At 38.3% G+C, this 26,998-nt stretch overlaps 1 protein-coding gene across 3 annotated transcripts in view; it reads left to right on the forward strand.

The window, feature by feature from the left end:
• LOC121296783 (tetratricopeptide repeat protein 28-like) overlaps nucleotides 1-26,998 on the forward strand; it is a 406,425-nt gene that overhangs the window by 255,456 nt on the left and 123,971 nt on the right. For all 3 annotated transcript variants that reach the window (XM_041222559.1, XM_041222560.1, XM_041222563.1), the window contains 3 exons: nucleotides 15,278-15,425; nucleotides 17,996-18,268; nucleotides 21,078-21,208. In XM_041222559.1, the coding sequence (XP_041078493.1) occupies nucleotides 15,278-15,425; nucleotides 17,996-18,268; nucleotides 21,078-21,208 (552 nt within the window). The remainder of the gene's footprint in view (nucleotides 1-15,277; nucleotides 15,426-17,995; nucleotides 18,269-21,077; nucleotides 21,209-26,998) is intronic.

Here is a 26,998-nt window from a genome sequence, read left to right on the forward strand (position 1 = left end):
ATATGAAATTGTTTTGTTTAACAGATGAATCTGTTTTATTGCAGCGTGCGTTGTAGTGGGTCAGTACCATAGCAACGTAAGTCACTGGGTTTGTGTAATCCAGATTTTATCTATACGTCGACACAGTTTATCTTTCCCAACACTGTGAGAGGTAGTCAGAAGGTCTTGTTTTCCTCTTCACTTTCTGTGTTACAGACCCCATCTGACCCCACACTGTAGTTTCCTATGAGCAGCACAGACCGTGGGAACATAGGAAGTGAGCAGGAAGGGCATGAAAATACGTTTCACCCGAGTCTGAAATGCAAAAGCATCACTAGCAAAGCAATGTGTGACCTGTGAGAGAGTGTTGTGTTTTTTTGTGTTTTTTTTTGTTTGTTTGTTTTTAAATGATTCTGGCTATTTAAATTATTACATAAACCCTACCTGTCATACATTTCCATTCACAATGTAGATTTTGAATGAAGCACTTGTTAAAGCAAACATGTTTTCATTTTGAAAAGTGTTACTTTGCACAGCACTAGTCTGTAGTCTACTTTCAGGCAGTCTGTTATACTTGCACTTCCTAGATCAGGGGTTTCAAACAAAGGTCCTCGAGAGCTACTGGGGCTGTTGGTTTTCATTTCAACCAATCTCTCAGTTACTTAATTGAACCAATTATTGTCTTAATTAGTCAAGATTAGCAGGTGTTCCAGATCTTCAGCCACTGATAATGTAAAGACACCTATAAAACCTGCTGGATAGGGGCTCTCCAGGATCAGGTTTGGAGACCCCTGTCCTATAGTATTCTGCAGTGTCTCTGGCTTTAAAGCATGCCAGTCGTTAGGGGAAGCAGCTAGTTGGTTAATGACTGCAAAGAAGGTGTAGGTAGTTTAACAGCCTACCTAAAAGTATAACCTTGTACATTTCCAAATTAATTTAATAAAATGAAACTACAAGTTCAGAACTGCACATGTGAGACCTAGTAAATGGAAATGAACAGCGGTAGGGTGTATGGCAGGGCTTCTCAAACTCGGTCCTGAGTACCACTTGTGGCTGCTGGTTTTTGTTCCAACTGAGCTCTCAATTACTTAACTAGGCCCTTAATTATATTTTGCTTAATTAGACGTTTTTACTTGCTTTTAGCTCTTGAACAATTGCATATTTCAAGTTAGCTATAGCATTTGATAAGTAACTTGAACTATGCAACTGTTTAAGACCTGAAAACAAGTAAAAAAGGTCTAATTAAGCAAATTCTGAGAGCTTGGTTTGAAAACCAGCAACCACAGGGGTCCCTAGGACCAAGTTTGAGAAGCCCTGGTATATGGCATTGTGTTATTAACTATAACTCGTTTAGATCCGTACTTAGTCCTTGTACTTCTGCCTTCCCAAGTACAACAAGAATAACTACTATCCAGTCAGGAAGTGACATGTCGAAGACAAATACATTTTATATGTTCATTTTACAGCACCATGAAAGATTCAATTCTCAACAGTACCAGAGCAAAACAAACCTGCCCTGCTGAAAGACAATGGCAGGCTCGGCCTCAAGGTGTTGTCAGCTGTTTCAACGCTTTTCAGCAGCGGTTTTGCTGAGACAAGCGTTTTATTTCCCAGGAATGTGCTGGATGGAGAATAATTCTGAAATCAGGAAATGCTGGTCAAATAAAACCCTTCCACTGTGTACCAGATGTAATGGAATGGCATGTTAGTCATTGAATCTCTTGGCAGTACACTATGTTACCTGAATGCAAAATACTTTTTCTTAAAGGCTTGCAGACTGCAGACATATGCAGTACCTGGAGTCAAGGGTATTGGTGTGAAACTGTCCTTTTGAAAGGTGTTGTCAATGATACAGATATTTTACAACATTTGAGGATTTTAAAAAACATTGAATTTCAATGTGGCCTGTTGCTGCTGATCTCAAGTTTTCTGGGCTGTCCCAATATCTTTGTTTTCCATGTACAGTAATTCATTTTTTGTGCAAAAATTTATTGTTCAGTAATACAGTAGTCATGGATTTTTTTTGCACAGGGATTCAGGGTAGACCCACAGGGTATTACAGCAGTAGTACAAGTCTATCTTAGCACATCTGTGTTACTCTCAAAGAACACGGGAACACTTACATACGTTATAGCCATTCAGTCTGTCAATACTCATCTTGCTCCTAGTAACTGATTGATCTTCAAACTTCATCTAGTTGGGTTTAAGGACCAATTATACAGTCTCAACTACATGGCTTGGTAACCAATTTAATACCCTTGCCACCCTCTGTGTAAAAAGAGTCTTCTACCCTCTACTATATGTCTGTTTCCAGTTGTGTCCTTTGGTACTGGTTTCTGTGCTGAGTTTAAAGTGTTAGCTAATGTTAACTTTGCCAACTCCCTTTAGATTATGAAAACTAAATGGGGTAATCCTTCTTAGTTCTAGGCTAAATAGATTTAGAATCCTCAACATGTCTTCGTAACATCTACCTTAAGACCTGGTATGAGTGTCAAATACAGTGAGGCCAATTTGTGTGATAGTACAATACTTGTATTACTTCCATTTGATGGCAGCCTTCTTCAAAATGCAGAAAGAAACTTTCAAGGAAAGGGTTATCTTGTGTAGGATGTCAGCTTTCTCCCCACTACAGAGTTTGTTTGAAGTTATTTGTTGAGAGTGAGATGCATTCTCTGCTCTGAAGTCAGATCCTTAATTAGCACTGCAGTACAATATGTGAGAACTGGTTTGAGTATTTGTAGACCTACAGGGCAGTACACACGTGTTCTGAATTAAAGTGCATTTCTCTTGTAATCACTGTTTGGATCTGTATTTCTGCATTCCAGCGATCATGCTGTGGAGCTACAATAACTTAAAGCTTGGAAGGAGCTGGAGAAGAGACGACAACTTTTTTTTGTTTTTCTGGCTTCTACAATTGCTTTTATAAAACTCCCAAGGTCTCTGGCTTGAAGTTGCTTTTGGTAGCTATTCGAGAAGGAAGGTTAATCACTGTAATGCACCATTTTAATCAGCCCCTGTCTCTGTTCTTTATGGTTCACTTAGCTCTGTGCGATTTGAGATTTACCTACCCTAATAATAGCTATAGGACCTGACCAAACTCCTGTCTACAGTGGCTCGCAACCTTAGAAGATGAATGCCATTTTTTGTTTGCACCAAGTGCTAGACTGGTATTTAAAAGGGTTATAGCAGATGACAGCATTACGCAAATCTTACAAATGATGTGCTTCCACTCACTATGCAGTTTTCTATAGAAGCATGTGTTTAGCAAATATATGTACATTTTAAAAGATGTAACATACATGTATCATACGGGTATACATACAGGACCCATTAAGGAAAGCTCTTTGCATTTGTCAATCAATTCGTTTTCTAATGACTGGCATGCTTTGCAGTCAGCAGCATCCTTTGACCTGCTGATGTGAAATGACCTGGAAGTGCTAATATAATGGACTATATGACAGTAAGACATGCAAATGGAGAGCTTTCATTAACCTAAGTATAGTACCAGGTATCACTTCTTTAAAAAATGACAATATGCTTGCTATAACATGCTTCTTTTTTGTAGTACAGCAATGATTAAGGGGACCTGATGACACATTCTGTACATTTTGTATTGCCTTAGTCAGCTTGCTGAATGCTTAGTCATGAACAATGATACAGAGATCCCATTGAGTGAATGAATGCGGAGTACATTTACTTTGAGAACTGCATTAGCCGTGGAATTGTACCTTTTGACAAATATCAATGCTAGCCTGCACTTTGGTGCCAGTTAATGTAGTAATTAGTAGTTACCAATTAATGCAGGGCTTAATTAATGTTCACCCTCCTCGTGTTCAGTGCTGCTCAGCTGTGTTTTTTTTTTTCATCATTACAACATCTGATGTTTCAGGTCAGAGTTCCTTATAAGGCAAAGCTGCTGCAAGTTAGGGGAAATTGAGAGCCCTGGCACCAAGCCCCCTGCTCTTTCACACAGCTTTACCTCAGCATTTCTCTCCAGCAGCAATGGCAAACAGTAAGACAACCCATTACTGCTGTTTTTTTATAATTGGGTCACCAAGGGACAATTATAAAAGAACAGTGAGCCGCCCCTTCCGATGGCCTTCAGTTTCTGGGCTATTATGGTCTTTAAATGACAATGGAATCTTCCAGCACTGACCATGGTTTCCTCCTGAATAGCCTGTTGCTATGCTTCTGTTCATTATACCCATGAGCTTTCTATTGAAATATATCTATGCTGTACCCGTCTTAATGATTATGTCTGCTGTAGTAACTGTTCTTCTTACAAACCTAGGAGCTGTGATGACTACTATACTTAATTGATTATGCCTAAAGGTGTATGACCTTTGTGCACCAAAGAAAAGACTTACATTTGATTTGTAGTTTGTATTGATTTTGCTCAAAGGTGTGAACAATACCAGGTTTCTTGGATTTAACTACAGTTTCTTTCATTTGTTTGCGGTATTAGGGGAGTGTGTATTTTATTTTAAGCTTGCTGGCAGTGCTGTGAGTCTATGAAAGAGTTAATTGTCCTCAAACGTCTGCAGTCAGCTTCCTGATGTAATTTAAAATAAATTCATCATTTATCCTCATATTTTGGATGATGACATTTGTTATATAGTAGTAAATAAATTATCTGAAAATCACTGTGTGTGTAGCGATACACTAGTGTCACGATACATATCAGTATCACATTACATGTTATGGTCCTGCTATAATGCATTATATGATCAAATCATAATATAATTATAAAACACACTTATTTTTTATTCAAGAACCTCTTGGTGAACTACAATGGGCTATGTTGTGATCACTATAGAAACCTCAATTACAATATGATATATCATGTAAACAATCCTTACGTCCCTAATAATCGCAGCCTATAGATTACTTTCAGTTAGTAGAGAAGAGTTAGCTATAAAATACAGCAGAAACCGGGCATATTAACTCATTTGAAATGGTTATCCACCAATCATAGCAGGGCACGACCACACCTGAGTTGACTGCAGAACGTTCTGATTGAACGTCTAGCTTTAAAAAAGCGAAATGGAAGGAAAGAAAAGGCAAACAAACGTAGAGATTGGAAAATGGGCAGAATAACAATAAAGCCACTGTTTATCAATTTCTTACCTCAATAAAACCCTGGTTATTGGGTGTTACCTTAGTAGCTGGCCTTGTCTCTATAGTAACGTCCTTGCCTGTCTCAGACTTTTACCTTCCTGGCATGGCCTTCTAAGTCCCTGTATTACAGCACCATTTCTGGGGGAATTTACAAATTAAAGTTCTGGATGCTTAGCATTACATCACAGCCTTTTTTGGTCATTAAATTGCTGTTCAAAGAGAAGACAAATGCTTTTCAATTAGGTTAATAGCTGGCGACCTTCTCTTTTAGTATGGCAGCAAATCCCAAGACTTGATATCTAATTCCATTCAAAAACTTCCTGCAGAAACAAAAACAGATCTCAAAGAGCCATACAAAGACAAGAAATCCTGTTCCATTTGACCTTGGAAGTCAATTGAAGAATAATAATCTGAATTAATGAGGAGTGAGCCCCAACACAGAGGAAGCTGTCCTGTTTATAAACTGTTTCTTTTAGCTTTTTACTCGCACAGAGTTGCCCTTGAAAAGATCCATTATGCCTGGTTGTCTGCATCGAGCAGCTGCAAAAGACAGATCACAATTGGTGTGTATGTGCCAAAGTCTCTCTGCTGTGGAAGCTGCCTTCAAAGGCACTCAGATTGTGTTCATGGTTAGCTTGTTGCCCAAGTGTTGATTATTGTAGGGTTGTAGAGCACTTACAGAACATCTGGCTATTCTGAAACAACATTTGAATAGAACTAAAGGAACTTATTTGTTGGAACCTCCAACCATGTGGCCACAGTACTGTTCTGAGGTTTTCAAAGCAGCATCAGCAGTTTGGGAAAAGCAAAAATAATACTTATCAACCTCACAGATTTCAGCCAAGAGGCCATTATCACAATGGGAGATGCTAACTTGTTTCAAGCATATGTCGTCCGGTACAAAAAAAAAAAACTTTTTAAAACCTGAAGCATGTTTTATACATGCCAGATAATAGACATTGAAATATATTCAATTGATTTAAAGGAGACTCACATGCACTGGTAGATTTTCCAATTTTAGTTATGCCAGCTGTGGTAGTATAGGTATTGCAAACTGTGATATACAGCAAGCTGTAATAGTATAGATATTTCAGTGTTAGATTAAATGAATACATATGAACAGGAGGCCGTTCACTCCATCGAAGCTTGATCGGTTCCTAGTAGCTGATTGATCTCAAAACTTTAAGTTGGGCCTAAAGGATCACAATGATTCAACATTAGCAATATGATTAGGTAACTCTTTTCATACCATCACCACTCTCTGTGTGAAGAAGTGTGTCCTACCTTCTGTCCTAAATCTATCTCCACTTTATTTAAAACTGTGTACCCTGTAGACCGTGTGGTTGCTCTTTGTTTGACTCTCTGCAGGGCCGCAATCTCTTCTTGGTTCATATGGTAACTATAGATTTTCTTGTCTTTCAGCTTTGTCTAAAATGTGTAGGCCTAACTAGTGCAATCTAATACAGGGGGTAGACAAACTAACCTGTGCACTTTCTTATAATTTGTTCTAAATGGTTTAATTCAACCAGGTCCTGAAGTAATTCATTTGTATCATTATACCGTTTAAACTTGTAATAGGATGGCCCTACAGGACCAGGATAGCGGTTCTGCATTAATGATTAGATTAAAAGTGCTGAGCCTCAGGTTGGGATTTGAATACTCCAATTAAAGTGCAGTAACGTTTGGTCCGTGAACTGTCTGCCTTTCTGTCTATTGAATGTGCCCTCACTTTCTCTTGCTTCGGTTCTATCCATCATTCCAGTTTACCCTGTTCACTAACCTGCCTGTCACAGCTTGATCCATCTGTCTTTTACATACTGTACTGATGTCTTTAAGTGTCTGGATTCAAAAAGAGTTTGGTCAGCTTAAAACATTTTTCAATGTCACGTGGTGTCGTAAACCAAAAGAAATGCAGTTCATTTTAAAAGACTGTGGTGGTACAGTCAGCCCCGCCTAATCGGGATCCTGATAATCGGGATTTCTGCTTAAATGGGATACAACTCTGGGGGACGGTTCTTCCAATGCTCTGCATGTTGTGAAATTGGGACGTCTCTTTGTTTAATTGGGATACAGTATTTTCAATTGATGAACGGAGATCGCTTTTCAGAGCAAGACCGGTTCCTATAGCAGAGTGCAGTGAGTGCGTGATTATGCTGTGACTTGCATGAATTGCGTAAACCACGTTGAGCTCTTGAAGGTGCTGGAGTCTCCTATGGTTGGCGTGTCAACTTCTCAGGTGCCTCACCTTGTGATAAGATGTTATTTCATTCTTTTTCATTTCATGAAGAAATTTTAGGAATAAAAAAAAAACAATTGACTCAGGTTTTTTATGTTATTTAACATTTAATCATAATGTGATTTTATCCTTTTTCTTTTCATTTAGAAACAAAAAAGTGTGTCTAAGGTCATCTCAAATGCCTCTTGTTTAATTGGGACAGTCACTTATCTGGGATATTTTTACTTCTCCTGAGGCGTCCTGATAAAGCGCCGCTGACTGTACTCCACTTCGAAATCTGTTATTTTACACTTGCCACCCTGGCCAAGTGCTTCCACGTTTATAAATATTTGTAAACTTGTACACCAGCTGAAGAACTAAATAGTTCTGTTTATACACACACACTAATTGGTTGTGCTCAATTTGCAAAGAAGCTGATGCAATGGAAAAGTAAAACTAAGCTCTACTTTTACTAATGTACTAAAATAATCTGTTCCACTAACAAAAAAACTAATCAATGACTGGCTGAATTTAGAGACAAATCCGCTCTTTAAATTCAGAAATTTGCACATGCGCAGTATAGATGATGTCAACATATTTCCCTGTCAACCAATTTCCTGTGACACCAGGCACTATGCCTGACTGTGGCCAGCACCAGTGTCTCTTTATTTTCATGACCAAATCTTAAAAAATTATGAAAATTTAAAATAAATAAAAAATACATTTTGTACCTACCAGTGAGTCTCCCAGTTTCTCAGAGATGTAATGTGGAGAATCAATGAAGCTCTGAATGTTTCAGACTGGAACTGACTTTTCCAATCAGTGTGGATTTTGTATACTGCAGTATAGTACAGCTATTAATTGAATGCTGTTTCTTTGTAACTATACACATGCAAAGCCTTCTGTGTGTGTTGCTTTCCACTCACCAGAAGAGGCTTGAAATGAGCCTCCATTGTTCTTGCTTCATTGAGGTTCCAAAACCACAGCTGCAGTTGATATCTGATGGACAATGTGCAATGACAGTCCTGTAATGCAGAACGCGGTCACACTGGCATTTTCAATCTACTTGTGGAACCACACTGCCCCTTTACTGTGTAGTGAGGACATTTAGAGAGCTTGCTGGTGCCTGAGAGGGTTTCCACAGTAACCAACCTGAAAACACATGTTTACTATAACACGTTTTCAAGTTTTTTTTTTTAATTAATTTTTAGTCTACTTGATTAGTCTTAATCTGAGCCATTGTATGCCTGTATTTAAAGTGAATTTATACTTGCAATGTACACACATTTTCTTTACAATGTATGTATTAAAAAAAAGGTATCTACCAAAATAATGTTGCACTACCATTAGCTTCATAGATCTCAAATGTGCAGTTTGTAAAGAAACACGTGTTATAGTAAACATGTGTTTTCATTTTAAGACAGGTGTCTGGTAGTACACTAGGCTAAATAAGTTCTCAGTTTCCAGGAAGTTACTGCTTTACTTCCTTGGTCATTTCACCCCAGTAGTGTCCTCTGAGCCATGTTGCCAGCTGAAAGCATGTCAGTCAAGGGGAAAAAAGCCACTGACAGTGCGGTTCTAAAACCAAGGCTTGCTAGAGATCTAATTAAAATGTTGTAATGTGTGTTTCTTTGAAAACAGAACATTTAAGTCTGATATATTGAATGGATGTGTATGGCAGAGAAAATGTATAGAACTGTTATGCTCTTTACACTTAGTTGAAAAGACAAACAACAATACATTAAATGAGAAGGGATTGCAGCTTCATGTATTGTTGCATCCATTGTGTTGTTTTAAAGTTCTGGTTCCGGTTCTTTTAGTTATTGCTGAATTGTATCTGATTTCATTGTCTTTAGTCAGATGTTTGATTTTTATTAGGAATAACCCATCCTCCACAACTGTGGATTAACTGGGTGCTAATTGTAGTAGTTCCATGCTAAACCTGTCCTGTTGTATTATATCGTGACCCATGTGGTTCTTTAAGTATCAGAATATTTGCCAATAAACAGGTTCCTGCCCTATTGCAAACTGACCTTTTGACCGAAATGGAAATAATTATACAAAACAATGCTACTTTGGTTAGTGAGTGGTTTAGGTAGGTGTCTGCATCAGCCATGTGGAAATAATTATATTGTGAACAAGTCACCTCCCCCCCTTGAAGCATCGAAGCATTTTCATGTAGCACAGGGGAACCTTTGTTGAATTATCTTTGGCTCCTGCTGCTGCAGATTGATTGTGTGTGAAAGATTGGTGCTTTTAATGTGACTGGCTGGGCCATTTGTCGAATGCCACTGGGATTCTGTACTGTACATAATAATAATAATAAATAATAATAATAATAATAATAATAATACTAATAATAATACAACCTTTTATAGGGTAGAGTAGCATGAATCTACTGTGGTGGAATGTCCTTTATTTGAGCAATGCTTTACTGAGTAAGTGATGCAGTACTGTTCTATGCAGAAGTTAGAGTAGGGTTCTGTAAGCCTTATCTTAACCACAACAAATGTATTTTTGGTATTTTTCTTGTGTAAAGTATAAGCAGTGTCTGGAGAACCCTTATGTACTGACCCAGTCTGTCTGGATCTACCCCACTCTAACTAAATACTGTACTTACCTTGAATCTTCTCCAAAGGGTTATCAGAGACTCCTGTAGACCCTTGGGATTGGGCATAATCAAGTTCATTATTGATTTAATACAAAATGTAGCCTAGAGATTAAGTTATTTCATATGAAGGCCATCCATATTTGTGCGCACAAGTTCAACACAATGATGCCACTATTGCAGCTGCCCTTGTGCTACCGTTGTTCCAGTCCAAAACCACTGCATTGTCATGGATGTCCACAGTATTGGAAGATTGTTTGTAATGTCATAGTGGGAGGAACAGGCAGTCCTCCAATCACATAACAAAATTAAGAAGCCAAAGAAAGGGGAAAACGTCATCCAAAACAAAGAAACCGCACAGTGCACAAAGTGTTGCCCAGCAGCTGGCAATAAATCTGTCTACACTTTGCTAGCAAGACTCTTTAACGGGTGGCACAAGTGTGGATTATGAGTAGGCTATTGGAATGAGTGGCATGCTGTCAGCATCCCACAGCTACTACAAACACTGACAGGTGGCAGTCATTGTTGGTAACCAGACTTGCTGAAAAGTTAGCGCTAACAGTTGGCTTTTAGATGTCTTTGTCTGTTTCCCCTTGTACAGTTATCCAGGACTGTGAACCACAGGATATAAATATAAGGGGAATTTAAAGGCTTGAGGTAGGCTTTTGTGTGGAGCTGATCTGCTTGCTTTCATTAAAAGAAGGTGACATGTCTGTGATTCCAATTCCAGCATTTTGTTCATTACCCTGCAAGCACACACATACCCAAAGCCGTAGCAGCTTCATTTCTGTTCCATTAAGAAGGATTTCAGGGCTTGTCTGACTAGACATGTTTGTCATTATTGAAAACGCAAAAGAACTGTACTCGTTGATTCTACAGCTTAGGAAAACATTTCCTCCCTGGAAGGTACTTTCTGGGAGAGCTGCTTTTTAATTCCCGGTAGTTATCAAATGTTTTTATTTCAGTTGCAGTGAATGGGTTCAGGTTGGGATTGAGGTGCACTCACTTCCTGAGCACTGTGCCTCACTGTAGCCTTGTCTGTAATTCAATAAAGTTACACAGTTTAAGGACAAGAAGGTGGATTAAAAAGAGAGAAGCACTCTTCTATGCAGTATAATGTGTGCTATTTATTTCAGACATCATGTATGCATTGATTTCCTTTCAAGTCATTTATAAATTATGAATGATAATTATGACATTTTTGCTACCGGATATATTTCAAGCAGTGTTTGTTTGAATATTTGAATATTTGTGCCTGCACTATTTTTGTACTCGGCATGATCCAGGTATCTATGAGCCTAGTGTAATGCCTCACAAAACAAAGGAATCATACAGATGTCATACTGTCACACCCATTAGCTCCTTGACAAAATGCAGCAATTCCTAATGGAAAAGCACAAGATGTCATTCAACTATCGAGGCAACACTTGGCAGTGGGATCTGTGAAGGTGGTTCTAATCTGCCTAGTTTTATGTAACCATGTAAACTGTAATACCTGTGTGAACAGAACAGAACCACTGGCAAAGCTGTTGCTACCAGGACGAGAGACTCAGACACAGAAGCTGCAGGTTAAGTGCGAATGCACACGTTTAATAAGAGTTATAACGGCAAACAAAGACAATACACTAAACAAAACTCATTAACAAAACAAATGGCACGAGGGCCAAAAAAAAGGTCTACAAAACTCAGACATCATAAACACAGCACAGCAACACAAAACACAAACCTCCTCCTCTATCATCAACATTATGTCTCCACTAATTCTAACACCCGTGATCACCCTTTTTACACACCTGTGGTTGGAGCCTGCTTAGTCACTTAATCATGTATTACGTGGCTTTCACACTGCCACAACTTGCCTGAGAAGTACAGATTTCAGCTCAGCAAGCTCTTTCTAGGTGTTTTCATTCTTTTTTTTATCAAAGGTAGGCCTTGGAGAAGTTCAGTATGAGTGGTTAACAAGCTCTCAATACAGCACACACACACAGTTATGAACAGTCGTGCGCACAAATGTTATTGAGCTTCCCCCACGATATAGCCACCATTGTTGAAGTGTAACTATAAGGTAATATTTCTGAGTTTTTCTGACACATTTATAGCTGTGAAGCAGTTTTCACATGACAGTAAGTAGGAATGAATACCAGCTTCTACCAGTGTCTTGTGGAGGCAAATACAGGCTGCTGTTAGAAAGCACGTTCTAAAAACATATCTGCTCGATCCCTGCTGCAGTATTTCATTCTTTTAACAGGATGGATTCTCCAATAAGTAAACTCAGATATTCATCTTATCACAAAGAACACCTGTCACATGAAATGATGATGGTACACCACCACATGGAATATTATTGCAGATGAATGGAATTCGCACCATACATTTCTGGATGTCCTATCATCACGTTTCCCTCTAAGACTCCAAGGGGTTGTAAAAGAGTAATAACCTCTCTTAAACAAAGTTCTTACATGACAAGGTATGTTTATCCCCAGTGATGGAGGTGTAATGGATGTACTTATCCAATTGTGATGAAATGTACTTTCAACATTCTTTTTTAATAGAACTTTATTATAATCTGTGGAGGAATCTGTCAATCTAACACTGCTGAATATGAAACAGTCTTGTGGTGTAGCTTGAAAACAAGCTCTGAATATGTCAATTAAAACCATTGCATTTATTCTACCACTTCGAACAATTAAGAACCCCCCCCCCCCCCCCCCCCCCCCCCCTTTTAATTTGAACAGTCATACAATCAATCTAATCAAGGAGAGAAGTGGTTTGAAATGTCTTTCTCCCTGGGGCATTACACCCTTGGCTTTGTTTTGTTCTGCTTTGGATTCAGACCACTTGGAACCTACTTAATATTGAACTGGTTATGCCAGTACGGTGGTCTGCATGGGTCAATAATAACACGGTTAGACCAAAGGTTAATGAAATTAATTTGATCTCAATCCAATTCCAATATAATTAATCAAGGCTGGCCCTGAAGGAAGGGAAATTAATTGTACTGTTCAGAAATTCTCTGTGCCATGTCTGATTTTGCCTAATCTCTTCTCCACTTGGGGGGGGGGGGTATGCTTGAAAGGTCTAATGAAAAACTATGTTAGATGCTAATTACAGATTAGTTGCATTTCATTTGAAAACAGTTTCAGGAATATCTCGTTAATGTACCTTGATTATTGGCTCATTTGTGGTTAGTTTTCTGTAATTGGAATCAAAGTGTGTGTAAATTGTGTGCTCTCATTCAAAGCTCTTTTAGATCAGAAAGTTAGATTTTCACCTGTTGCCATGAGACTGCAGGGACATTTTATTAAAGTACTCTACTAAACCAATGCTTTAAAATCAATTTCCTTGCCTCTTTATTAGCTACATTATCACTGCCCCCTTTTTATAGGGAATATTTGAGTTCTTCACTATGTTAGGATATAACATTAATAATAGCATCCTGATACTTTTAGTGTCAAGCAGCAGTTACTGTATTCCTTCGAATTTAAGACATAGCACAAATTTACCACCCTCAATTTGAGGAAAAAATAAATCATCAAATGAATATGCATTCAGAAAGATACAACCTCAAGTATGCTGTTTTTTCCTACAAAACTGACACGAAACAGTGTTGTTGTTGATTAACCACAGAGCTTGATTATTGTGCTGCGCACTTACGGCATCGCACATCCTTGCAACAGCAAGCACAACACTCCATGGCATCAGGCAACATGTAATCCATCAACCACAACAGCACTGAACATTGCTTGGCATGTCGTGAAATAAAGGGTCTGATCAGCATTTCCGATCTGTCCAATCTGGTACTGTTTGTTGGAAATGCTGAAATTGTAAACGTTTCTCTCGGAATTCCTCAGGAAGCTTGGTTTGTTTTTTTTCCAGCAGTGTCACGTTGCTGCTTGCCTATTCGGGCCGACGCCTTTATTGTCTTTTTTCGGCAGTCAGTCACGTTGTTGTTTGTTGGTGATTTTAATAGACACATCACTATACTGCACTTGAATTCAAGATGCAGGCTAGTTCTGAAAAAAAAAATGCCTAAAAAAGCTTAAATTCGAAGGAATACGGTACTTTTCATATAACGTGGTCTGAAATACTCAAGTATAAAACACAAAAAGACCTTAAACAGAATGCTAATGCTGATGAGAAGTAATACAGTAAGTATTGATTGACACTCTTTTAAGGTCAGAATACGGTCTTGTTTTACTGGAGGGAGGTGATGGTGTGAGAGGTAAAGGGAATTTACCCAAAACAAGCCTGTGAATCTATAGTTGATCTGTACTTCACAGGAATTTAAGATGTTGTGCGTTTAACCTTTTATGTGGTTTATGATCTTGGTAACATATGGTAACTGCTCAAAACTGTATGCTCTGTAGCATAAAACAACATGAAGGTCTGTGTTTGCCTTTAAAAAAAAACATAATTATGACATCTTAAGCAAGTTAGAGTTGTTGTGTTTGGCAGCCAGATGGACATTGCATCAGTGAAATATTTGTTATAAATGTGTGAATGGCCATTATGATAAGACTACTAACTCAACTGTTATGTTGTAGAAAAATAGAAAAAAGTTTGCCATGTATTGGGTACTGCATTTGCAGTCTTGTCCAGTGATGTAAAATAACTAATTGAGATATTCTGTGAAAACCGCTGCCCCTGTTTGTTTTTGACATTAGAAGGAGAACCAATGAGTTGGATTGGAAAGAATTATTATTATTTTTTTTAATATAGACGGAAGAAAAAAGTTTGTTAAAGATGCATTAAGCAGAATTTTAATAAACATGTGCTGACTGCTTTACTGCCTGTAAGCATTCAACACAGCTCATACTGTGCTATCAGCATGTTGTCGATTCATCCAGTGCAAAATGTGGGAACATCTGCGCTTTGATTAGCATGTGTTGTATAAAGCAAACTAATAGTGTTTTTAAGTTAAAGATTTGGGGTAAAATTGTCTTTTAGGTTAGGATTATCGTAGGTTTATGAGTAGATGCATGGAGCATTTGTTTCTGACAATGAGGTTAATAATTCATGGATCTGACCTCCGAGCAGTGAATTATCACTTTGTGATATCAGAACAGTGGAGTATTGGCTTTGCATTTACTGTGCTGCAGCTTTAGGTAGCATATATTTCTTTTCTGAGTTGTAATGTACACATAGGGTATGGTAGCCTGTAGATACTTAACTGGAAATAAGGTGGAAGAGGAAGGTCTGACTGTCCAGCTGTTGGCACAGACCCTGACTGTTTTTTAATTAATCGGCGTGGATTTGGCTCACAAGCCAAAACAATGGTATTATGTCTGTATTAATGCTCCAAACAATAGCCAAGCTTAAGCTTTAAAAATGACTGAGTTTTCTCCCTTTGTTTTCAGGCATATTTCCGACAGGGTGTTGCCCTCCAGTACCTCGGGCGCCATGCAGACGCGCTGGCAGCGTTTGCCTCGGGCCTGGCTCAGGACCCCAAGAGTCTGCAGCTGTTGGTTGGCATGGTGGAGGCCGCCATGAAGTCCCCTTTACGAGGTTAGCGGTTTGGGCACCCAGAGCTGGGTTATTTCAGTTTCTGTGTTCAACAGACAGATTATTATTCATTTTTGTACTCAAAGTGAAAATGCCCAAAAGTGTATAATATAAGTAGGCTTGCTACTATTAGATTTTAATTAATATCAATGTTGATTTTACAAAGAATTTAGTTTTTTTTTTTAAATCTTTATTTTTCAATTCAAGCAGAGAATGTGTGAAATCAACCTTTGTGCTTTAAAAAAAAACAGACTTTTTATGCCATTGAAAAACATCTCATTTAGCGAAACCCCTTTATCATATTCAACATACAACAAAACGTATTATTATTCAGAGTCTGAACTCCCCCTCCCCTACTTCAGCACAGCCGAACTCAGAGTCACTGGAAGGCAAGGCAAACGGGCCAGCTTTGTCCTGCTGCGGAGACTTCACAAATTAAACTAGTAACTGGCACCGTATACCTAAAACAAAGCTTACGTACACCTTAACCTGCTAATTTCAAAGTAAGCGCTTTCTAGCACTGCTTCAGTCAGTGAGATCTTTCAGAACAAGGTGAAACTACAGTACTAACGGACCACAGTTACGGACCACAAACCTTACATGTCACATAACTGGATCTTCACATTTTTTAGAGCTTCAGCCTGACCAAACCGAAAAAATTAAAAAAATAAAAAATCTCTGTAAAATGTAAACATGCCTGACAAATAATTATTTGTAACTAGTTATGTTTATGTTCAAGTAACTTGTAACTGTACAGGATTACTTTTTAAAAGTAACTTCCACAGCACTGTTAAAGTCTGAGCTCAGCCACTGACTCAATGGCACTCAGGAAAGACAAGCTCCTCCTTGTGCCACAGCGCCCCCCAGCTTTACATTTTGGTAGCAGATAAAAGCACATTTAGCCAATATTGAAGACAATGATAAATATAATACATAATTATACAGTTTTCTTCCTGAACTTCAAAAGATACTGACACTTTTTAGATGGCATGTCTAAAACTGTGAACAAAAGAAGCTTTGTGCTCATGAAAAATCTGTCAAGTTCCAGTCCAGTGTTGTAAAATCGAAATTAAAAATGAAATTCTTAACCAAATGACTAACTTGTGAATTGAAAGACTGTAGTTGACCCACATAACAGAGGGAATGATGCCTGAGTTTAGTTTTCTCCCTGGTAAATATTATTTTCACAGGCGCGCAGGGAAGCAAGCAGTCATTTAGCACCCTGGAAGAGTTATAAGTTAGGTGTTATAGTTATCACCACCGAGCCTCGTTCTTGTGAAGAAGCTAGTAACACATTTGAACTGCTCATTATACAGACTCTGCCTCAACCTATAACATGGTTTGAGAGCTCTCTTATTTTTCATGGTATTTGAAAGCCTGTAGTCTCATTGTAAGGTTGGTTTAGTACATGCTTAGGAGGCTGGGTGCTGTTATGTGTTTGAAGTGTTTCCAGTTGATTTATTGTGTTATTTTAAGTGTCATGTAGAGCCCCATTACAAGCTGTTTAGGCATACAAATACACATAGCACCGACATTCCCTCACGACTCCTTCATCTTTGTCTCTCAACTCCTCCTCCAAAGGACAGTTATACAAACAAGGTGCCTTGTAGGTTTGAGACATACTTTGGGAGACTGACCAAGGCTTTGTAGATCGGCAAATTTTCAGTTTTAACAAAAAAACAAGGTTTTAACCTAAACTAAATGGGGCATAGTGTTTCACAAAGGGAGGTAATTCCACCCAGACTTTACATACAAGGGTGAGTGGTTATGGTTGAACCCATTTTACACATTTTGAACTCATGTCAGGAGGTTTGAAGAGTCAAGGTTAACTGCAGTTTGAGTCAACAGTGGGCAGCAGTGCCTCATATACTGTACTGTGGCACACTTGGAAGCCTATTGTAGCCTAATGGCAGAAACAACAAAATACCCCTGTTGAAGGTTACTGATACATTCACTGCAATGTAACTCAGTGTACAATGTATTGTGCTGAAATCACACATATATGCATCGTCCTTGCCGGTCTACCCCTGATATGTTTGCTAACAATATACTAAAGAGTCTTGCTGTCCAGAAATCCATGTGGTGTTTGTATTTTCAAATTTTTTAAATATTTGTAAAACTGCATGCTCTGTAATATTTAGATCAGTAATGTTTGAATGAAATGGTTTTGAAATGTAATTCTTTTTATGCTGTTCAGGTTTTGCAGCTCCCTCCAGTTTGACGAAACTACATGCCAGCACTAAACATTGTATTTTAAGGAACTTTTCATAGACAGCTACCAAATGAAGGACCCCCTTTAATGGGGAGTCTAATTAACCCTCTGCATTGAGGTGATTAGACAGAGGCTAGACAACACTACTTCACACATTGAGCGCTGAGTGTTTGGAATGAGTTCCCTAGCCCTGAAGTTGATGCAGAATCTTTGAGATTCTTTAACCTGAAAACGTTTTGAGATCAGCCGGCTATAAGGACTAGCACTGATGGTCCGAATGGCCTCCTCTGGTTCATAAATGTCATGATGTTCTTGGATTCTTCTGAAGCATGACTCCGTCTCTGTTGTCTCCTGATCACAGACTCTTTGGAGCCCACGTACCAGCAGCTCCAGAAGATGAAGCTGGACAAGAGCCCCTTCGTGGTGGTGTCTGTGATTGGCCAGGAGCTCCTGACAGCTGCCCACCACGGCGCTTCTGTTGTTGTCCTGGAGGCGGCGCTCAAGATTGGGACCTGCAGCCTGAAGCTGCGTGGGTCTGTCTTCTCGGCCCTGAGCAGTGCGTACTGGTCGCTGGGGAACACAGAGAAGAGCACTGGTTACATGCAGCAGGACTTGGAAGTAGCAAAAACTTTAGGTAAGCTAAATGATGGTTTGCCACCTTGGAGCCTGACTTGTACTTTCTGTTACTTTAGTTGTATTATTTAATCAAAGGTTGACTAATTCACTCTTCTTGTTTAGAATCGCTTTGTATGTCATTTATTGTTTCAGTCGTCCCATATTGGTGACATTTTAAAAACACTAAAGCGACTCAATAGGACCTGCCCCCATTAACCTGCTGCTGTTGATATAGAAAGTACAACATTTGTTATATGATACATTTCTCATGTATGCATTTCTTGTATAGACTAGAGGAAGAGTGCTTGCAGGGCGAAAGGTTGATAGTTGCACTCGAGTGTTTTTAGAGGTAATATGTTGGAGAGCTCTACTGAGGCCACAGGGCTGCTTTCAACTTTTTAAAAAGTGACCAGGATGTGATAACTGAAACAGAAAATGATACAGTGTATCTAAACAAGAATATATAAGATAACTCTTTATTTTGAGTAGCATAAGTATTTAATTCATATGCTTTTAACTATTGCTGAAGTTCAGTTCAATGTTAACAGTCAATAGATATGCCATGCGTGTGTCTATCTATCATTTAACTGCCATTTGAGCTCATATTTCATATGCATGGCATTTTCTATTGACTGTTTATTAACATGTAACTAAACTTGACTAATTGTGTATGAATTAAATGTTTATTTATGCCACTTAAAATAAATTGTGAGCGGCATTTCATACCCATGTCAAGTTGTTCTTTAAGATTATGTTACCACACTCAAATCCATTTTCTGGGCAGCGATATACTATTAAGACCTCATTTGACACTCTCTTACTATGCTTTAGTTTGAGAGCTGGGGTTCAAATACCTTCTAGACAGGAAGTGACAGAATAAACGGTCTTCACTGGTTTACTAGAAAATACCAGATGGTATAATCTTTAAAAAAACCCATAAAGTATCTCAACATTTGACTATGAAGAGGCTATGAAGCCAGGATTTGACATTTAAAGGCGTTTTTAAAGGAATTGTTTGAGCTCGAGTTTCATGTGGCTTACAGTGTGTTATTCTGGTAGGTTCAGGCGTTTCCTAAAATATACATCTAAGTGAGGATTTAAACTCCATAATAGCCGGTTTATAATTGCTGGCCTGTTAGTGATTTGAAAACTGTGTAATTTGAAGTAATTTCTTCCTCAGGATCCTACACACTCACTTTATGAAGGCTGTTTTCATGACAGTGTTAAAGGTTAGCATCAGTGATATTTCCTCTTCCACTTAATGACTTATACAGTGGAGGCAGTGTGCTGTGTATATGCAGCATTGATTCAACGCAAACCCCTGAGTCTCATTACAGGCCAGATTGAATATCATCATAGCCTTCCTAATGAAACCTTTAAATATACAATTCCATTTATAACAACAGTGCTCTTCTTGAATACATATTTAACAGCTATTGCCCAATGAAGAAGTAGTCATTCTGTTGGCTAGAACAAGCATATTTGAGTTGAATAGTCAAGGTACAAGTCGCCTACTAGTCGCCACTTTAAAAAAAATCACGCAATTGACAATGTCTTATGAACTATATTTTAAAGCTGCTTTGGATTTTTTTTTTACTGTTCTAGAATGTCATTTTTATGTTAGTGGATTGCAACTGCACTGCATGGTATAAAATAATAATAATAATAATTCAAATACAATTACAATATTGATAGTTTGCCACTAGCACACTCTTTAAATACATCAGTAGTATTTTTGTGTTGCTGCTGCGGCTGTTTTGAAATTGAAGCGTGTGATTAGTTAACTACCAGTTTCTGAGGTCTACTGTCACTTTTCTAGTCGGCTATCAGGTGTTTCTTAAATGAAGCATATTTTCAAAGCGTTTACTCCTGTCTGTAGTGTATCCTATTCTTTGAAAAAGGTCAAACACCTGTTAATCTTACAAAATTATAACCATACAACTAAGATCTATATTGCAAAATTGGAGATATAAAGAGTGTAGGAAATATTGCCCTAAGAAACTAATTTAAGTAGACTTCTCGACTTTCTTATAGTCTTAGCTTAGAATTCTGTGTTTTGAAGTTATGGATCCTTTACCCGCGGCTTTGAAAGATCCGCTCACAGTATCTCTCACATACAGAAACACACTGGAGAAGACACTTGTACAGTATCGCTCACATATAGAAACACACTGTGAGGTCCTTTATTAAATATTCCGTTTTTATTCAGCATACAGCTCTGGCCAAAGGTTTTGCATCACCAAGAATCTTAGGATTGAGACATAATTTAAAAAAAATAAATAAATACATTTTCACATCACTTTTTTTTTTTTTTGTCAGTTTTTCATAAAATATATGAAAAACTACAAAGCGGTATGTAACTCAATATATTAATGTAACACTATTAAGCTGGTTTCATTCAACTTTATGAAGCAAAATTAGTTAATGTAATCAGGTAATGCTAAACTTTTGGCCATAGCTGTATTATATACACATTAGTGTTGTACACATGTACTCTGCTAGAGTGCTTCTTTTGTAGGTTATCCGAGTGGGTACCAACATTCAAACTGTGCTAAAGTTTAAAACATTTAAACATGTTTAATATTAGAATTTAAACATTCAGGAAACCGGTTCCTTATCTTTTGTGCTTGACATCAGTAAGCAAAGTAATTGTGAGGAATATTTTCACAAAACCCATATTCAAAGTTTCTCTCTAAACTGTACAAGATGAACTCTCCCAGAGGAATTGTCTACATGTTGTTTCTTCCTTGTGTCTTTGTGTTCAGTGTGTAACCGGTTAACCTGCATAGGTGGGGAGGGGAGCTCACTGTGTCTTCTGATTGTTTCAGGTGACCAGACGGGCGAATGTCGTGCCCACGGTAACCTGGGATCGGCATTCTTCTCAAAAGGCAACTACCGCGAGGCGCTGACCAACCACCGACACCAGCTGGTCCTGGCCATGAAGCTGAAGGACAGAGAGGTAGGCCTGCCGGGTTCATCCTCGCAGTGCTGTTACTGAATTAATCATGCACAGCGGCATGTGCATTGACTGACAATGAGAACTCGGCAGCTTCATGGGCCAGCTAATGCCTTCCTTGATGAAGGCCTTAACCAAATTGCTTGTCTACACTGACTTTATAGTTTTATCTTAGAGTTTGAATATATGGATGTTTTGCTTGCCTTGAAAAAATACATTAGCAGAAAAACATTTGAAAGTATTTCCCTGATCTGAGTCTGTCACTGGAACTGACTTGAAAGCAATCTGAAATGAAACTTGTTCTTGAATTAAATGGAAGCATATTCATGTTTTCTTGTTGGTTACTAAGTTAGCCCCAGGTTTTTCCTGATTGTCTCCTACTCAATGTGCACCTGGAAAGAATGCCAGGTTAAACCCCATTTTATAAAAATTGTAAAGACTGTTTCTCTAACCCAAAAACCTGTAGAAAAACTAAAAAGTGCAAATCCCCTTGCTTTATGTTATTACTATAAAACACAGAAATCATTGTAATAATAACAATAATCTTCTTGTATTTATTTTAAGCTCTCTAAATGTATTATCCAGGCGACTGGTATAATTAAATGTTAAAGTGGCAAGAAGCCACCAAATGGTTTGTGTAAACACTTTGATTCCTGGATATCCTTCTTGAGTGCGTACCACAAGAAATTCATTTAGTTCTTCCTGATGACATCATCCTGACCACACTGTCACTGTTTTCTCTTAACGTGGGAAAAATATATATACTGGCATGAAGTGTGGCCAGTTATTTTTTTGTGCAGATAGCTGATTAGTATTATATGGTTGTGTTAGTAAATATTAATATCATTTTTAAAGCTAATTTCATATTTTATTGCAGTGAGGTAATTTCCGATGTAAGTTATTTCTGGCTGTTTGAAGGGGGCAGCATTGTGTTCCTTGGCAGTGCGGAGATCTGAAAGGTTGTTAGGAGTTGCTCTTGTTTAAATTCAAGGCTGAGAGTGGTAAATGCTTTATTTAAACTCTCACTGGATAAGTATCCTTGTAAAAAGCAATCCTGTGAGCACAGCGGGGAGGCAGTGGCTGTGGGTGAGGGCTGGGGCCTGCACTTGGCAGCCTGCTGCACTAGGCTAGCGATTACCAGCAAAGAACTTTAACCCTGTCACTTCCACAATGAATTGAACTGCAACAGAACATACATTTTTACAACCAAATCATACTTTTATTCAAGTGTTTTTAAGACAAAAAGATTGTAGAAAAAATTGTACAGTGAAAAGAATATATATATATATAATTATATAATATAATATATATATATATATATATATAGAGATATAATATATTTCTTATTCATCTTTATATAGTGTTTTACACAGATCTAATTTCCATATTGCTATGTTCTCATTTTCAGAAGCAACACACACGTAGATTTTTACAATTGGTTTCACAGTCGCTGATTAGCACTAATCTTGGACTGTCTAATGTTACTTTAGGTAAGAAAGCTCAAAACTAGTGAAACCAGATCCTAATGTTTACTATAGTACATAATTAAAGTATCAGTAGCATACATTACTTCAACAAATATATTTCTTCCTGTCCTCTTCAAATGTTATGATGTTTTCAATCATTCTGGTCCAGTTACTCAACATGGTGTTTAATTCAATTGCAGTTCTACTCTGTGTTAAGTAGCTTTGACCTGGAATTCAAGAGCAATTATTTACCAACTTCTGTCACCGTAGGCCTATATAATGGAGGCTATATTAGCAAAGTGTCTTCTTAAGAGTTTGAACCTAATATTGAATTCCTACATCATAACACACATGACTTCCTGTAAAACAAAGTGTCAAATCTGAGTGTTGCATAGATAACTACCATTGCAGTGCTAACCAGTAAACCTGTGTGGGCCTCCTGTAGGTAAATACTATCTCTGTGGTGCTTCGTAGATGAACATACGTTTAAGTTTAATATTAAATGTTTTAAAATGATATCCACAGATAAAGACAAGTTGTAGGGAGGAAGAAATGTTCTGAAGGAAAGTAAAGCAATGTGTTTCTCGTTTGACAGTAAGACAGTCCCTTCTGCCAGCCTCACTCCCCCTCCCCTCTCCCTCTCTTATGCACTCCAACAGGCGTTACTGCATCTTTAATCCCTGACTTCCAAATACCATCACTACCACAGAAACTCGACAGTGTAATGGCTCTCCTGTCTCTGAGGCCTTCAGACGCCGTCGATTACAGCCCTGGATTTTAAAAATAGCAGACAAATGATGGAAAATCATAAACTAGCTATAATAATATGAGAGCTTGTGTGAAAGGCCTTTGCCAAAGAACGACATCGTCGGAAGGCAGCGGCACCAGCCAAGGGACTGCAGGGGTCTGGCACGGCCGTGTAACCCGAAGCACAGGTTTAATTAGGTTTCACTGGAGTTTTAAAACCCTTCTGCGTGTCTCATTAACTTGTTTATTTGTTTTAAAGATGTGGATGTGGTTTGTGTACCAAAGCAGTTAGCTACAAGCTTATGTGGATTGCCAGTGGGTTTTCATTATAGAGTGTATCTGTTGTAGCTCTTGTGCAGGCCTAGGCTGTAAGTAACTGTGACAAAATTTGCTTAAACCTTTAATTAACTGGAGTTAATCGTAAACACTTTCAAAGCAGGCCCCTCAGTGCTGCCAGTCTAAGACACATTGTAAGGACAAAGAACTGCTGATCCAACTGAAACTGAAACTTGATGAGGACATTTGAGGGCATGATATTCATTACCATAATGTGTTTGTCCATTTGGCTGTTATATTTTTACAAGGACTTCATTTAGCTTGATGCAGCCTTATTGATTTAGTTGTACTCCCAGTTTGTATTCACTGTTGTGTGGTTGAAATGTATTTACACTGACAAACGGCATTTGTGAACCATACTGTGGATATAGAGATAAAAACATTGAAAAAAACTTCTAGTTGAAATGTTAGTCGTTGAGTTTATTAAGCTCCCTTTGGTAGTTCTACTTTTAGTGCTGACTTTAATGCGTGTCCACTGGCATAGCCAGGATTTTGTTTCGGTGGAGGATGGAGATTTTTACAGATGGATAATAATTTATAAAAAAAATTCTGTAAGTAAAAATGAACTACACTTGCAATGAACTTGAAATCGTCCTATTAACAACCATGTTGGTTCATCTCACAATCACATTTAGAAACATTACTATGTAGTTATCAAACATACACATTAAATGACATTTAGAATCCCTATTTTCCATTGCAAACTTGTCGGTTGTACAGCAGCCGTTTAAGCATGATTTGCATGGGACTAAAAAACAGGTTCCTCAGAGTTGGTCAAAAGCAGAGGACGTCTAGTAACCTCCCAGACATGGGTTAGTTTTTATCAACAAAAGCCGGTAAATTTAAAATGAAATGCGATGTTGTGTCCAGAGAAAGCACTTTCATTTGTAAACTATGACCTGGGATAACCATTCGTCCTTTGAGTGATATGTATTTTCATACATATCTTCAAATGCACTGTTTAAAGCATTCATTTTATAAGAGTCACCAATTACGATTTCTATTATTGCCTGTCCCGGATTTGGTTATGCCCAATCGCTGTGTTTTACTGAACTGTAGAATCTCAGAACAGATTGTACCAATTTTAATATATTATTGTGGTTTATTATTGTGAAGGCTGGTATTGCTTTGAGGCGAATACCCTGGAAATTTTATATCAGTTGTATCATAATACTGAAACGGGACAAAATTTCACAGATATCAATACAAATTCCACTGGTTTAAAGGCAGTAGGACAAATGACAAAATCACGGATTTTTTGTTCCTTTTTCCTTTTCCTGTAATGCTAGTATTAGCTGAGGCCATCATTTCTATATTAATATTCGACTTGGCGTCTATTTGCATGTTGGTTTGAATCTGGTGTAAAAATTATAGGACTCTGCTCAACCACAACTAAGTATGTGTTTGACTGATTTATTTTTTTGTAAGTGTGGTTATTTGGGCAGTGAAGCAAACAGCTTCACATTGGTTAGGATTGGGGTTAAAGTATCACAGGTGGCTGATATTTCTTTCTCTCCCATGTCGTTGAATAATGAATTTGGCGGGGGGGGGGGGGGGGGGGTGTCAAACCCCTAAACCCCCTAAAACCCCCTGAAAACACCCCCCTAGCTACGCCACTGTGTCCACCGTAATTATGTATATACCTTCTCTTAAGGAAGCCGCTATTACAACATATGGTCACTAGTGTGTGTGTGCTGTGTAAAAGTACTAAGCCAGTGCTTTAAATTGAGTGGTCAACAATGTCATCACACTTCAAAGAGCAAGAAAACATGTTTGCAATACCCTAAAATAAATCATACCTGGAGGGCTTTGTCAGGTCATTGGAAACATGTCTTCTTGCTGTGTTGGTTAGCGGAACTATTAAAAAGAAATTTATTTGCCATTCCTTCTGCTTCTTGCTTTTTAATCTTGACAAATAAAGGAGAGCCTTTCAGTGTTTGGCATCTCTCTTATTTGTGATGAGGGACTTCTGATGCACGTATTTGCAGAGGTTTTAGAAATACATCAGAGAAACCAGTGAAACAGTCGTTATAATAGGTCACTGTTTATTTGGGCAGGTTTCCTAAATATACAGTGGTTTGCAGAAGTATTCACCCCCTACCAATAATGTCACATTTTGTTGAATTATAAATAATGTGTGCACAGTATTTCAAATTATATTTTTTATTCAAAGCTGTAGTGGTTAAATTGAACACTGTTATATGAGTACAAATGAAATTTACTGGTTGCATAAGTATTCAACCCCTTCAGTCAGTACTTGGTAGAAGCACCTTTTGGATATGTTTCTACTAGCTTTGCACAGTAGGATGGTGACATTTTTGCCCATTCTTCATGGGAAAATTGCTCCAGTTCTGATTGGGGATCGTCGATGGACTGCCATCTTCAAGTCTTTCCATATATTTTCGATTAGATTGAAGTCAAGACTTTGGCTGGGCCACTCAAGAACATTAATTCTCTTCTTGTTCAACCACTCCAGTGTGGCTTGGCTTTGAACTTCAGATCATTGTCCTGCTGAAATGTGAATTCCCTCCCCAGTCTTGGCTACTCAAACAGGTTTTCCTCAAGGATTCGCCTGTACTTTGCACCATCCATTCTCCCCTCTATCCTGACAAGCTTCCCAGTCCCTGCTGAAGAGAAGCATCCTGATAACATGATGCTGCCACCACCATGCTTGACAGTTGGGATTGTGTTGACTGGGTGATGTGTAGTGTTGGGCTTGTGCCAGACGTAAGGCTTGGAATTTAGACCGAAAAGTTCAATCATCAGACCACAAAACCTTTTTCCACATGTTATCTACATGCTTTTTCGCAAACTCCATAAGTGCTTTAAGAAGAGGCTTTTTGAGTAATGGCTCCTTTCTTGCCAACCGTTCATACAGGCCAGCTTTGTGTAGGGACCGGCTTATTGTTGATATGTGAACACTGACTCCCGTCTCAGATACAGAACTTTGCAGAGCTCTCAAGGTCATTGTTGGGTTCAGAGTGACATCCCAAACCAGTTTTCTGCTTGCCCGACTGCTCAGTTTGGGAGGGTGACCTGCTCTGGGTAGTGTCTGGGTGGTATGATGCATCTTCCACTTCCTAATAATGGACTTCACTGTGCTGTGAGGGATAATCAGTGCCTTTTGTACTATTCTCCTGCTCTGTGCCTCTCTACCACTTTATCCGTGACTTGTTTTGAAATCTCCGTGGTCTTCATGGTTGCTTTGTTGGATCACTATGTGAGTTGCAGCTTGAAAGTCTGT

The sequence above is a fragment of the Polyodon spathula genome, chromosome 22, assembly GCF_017654505.1.
Source record: "Polyodon spathula isolate WHYD16114869_AA chromosome 22, ASM1765450v1, whole genome shotgun sequence".
NCBI classification, from domain to species: domain Eukaryota; kingdom Metazoa; phylum Chordata; class Actinopteri; order Acipenseriformes; family Polyodontidae; genus Polyodon; species Polyodon spathula.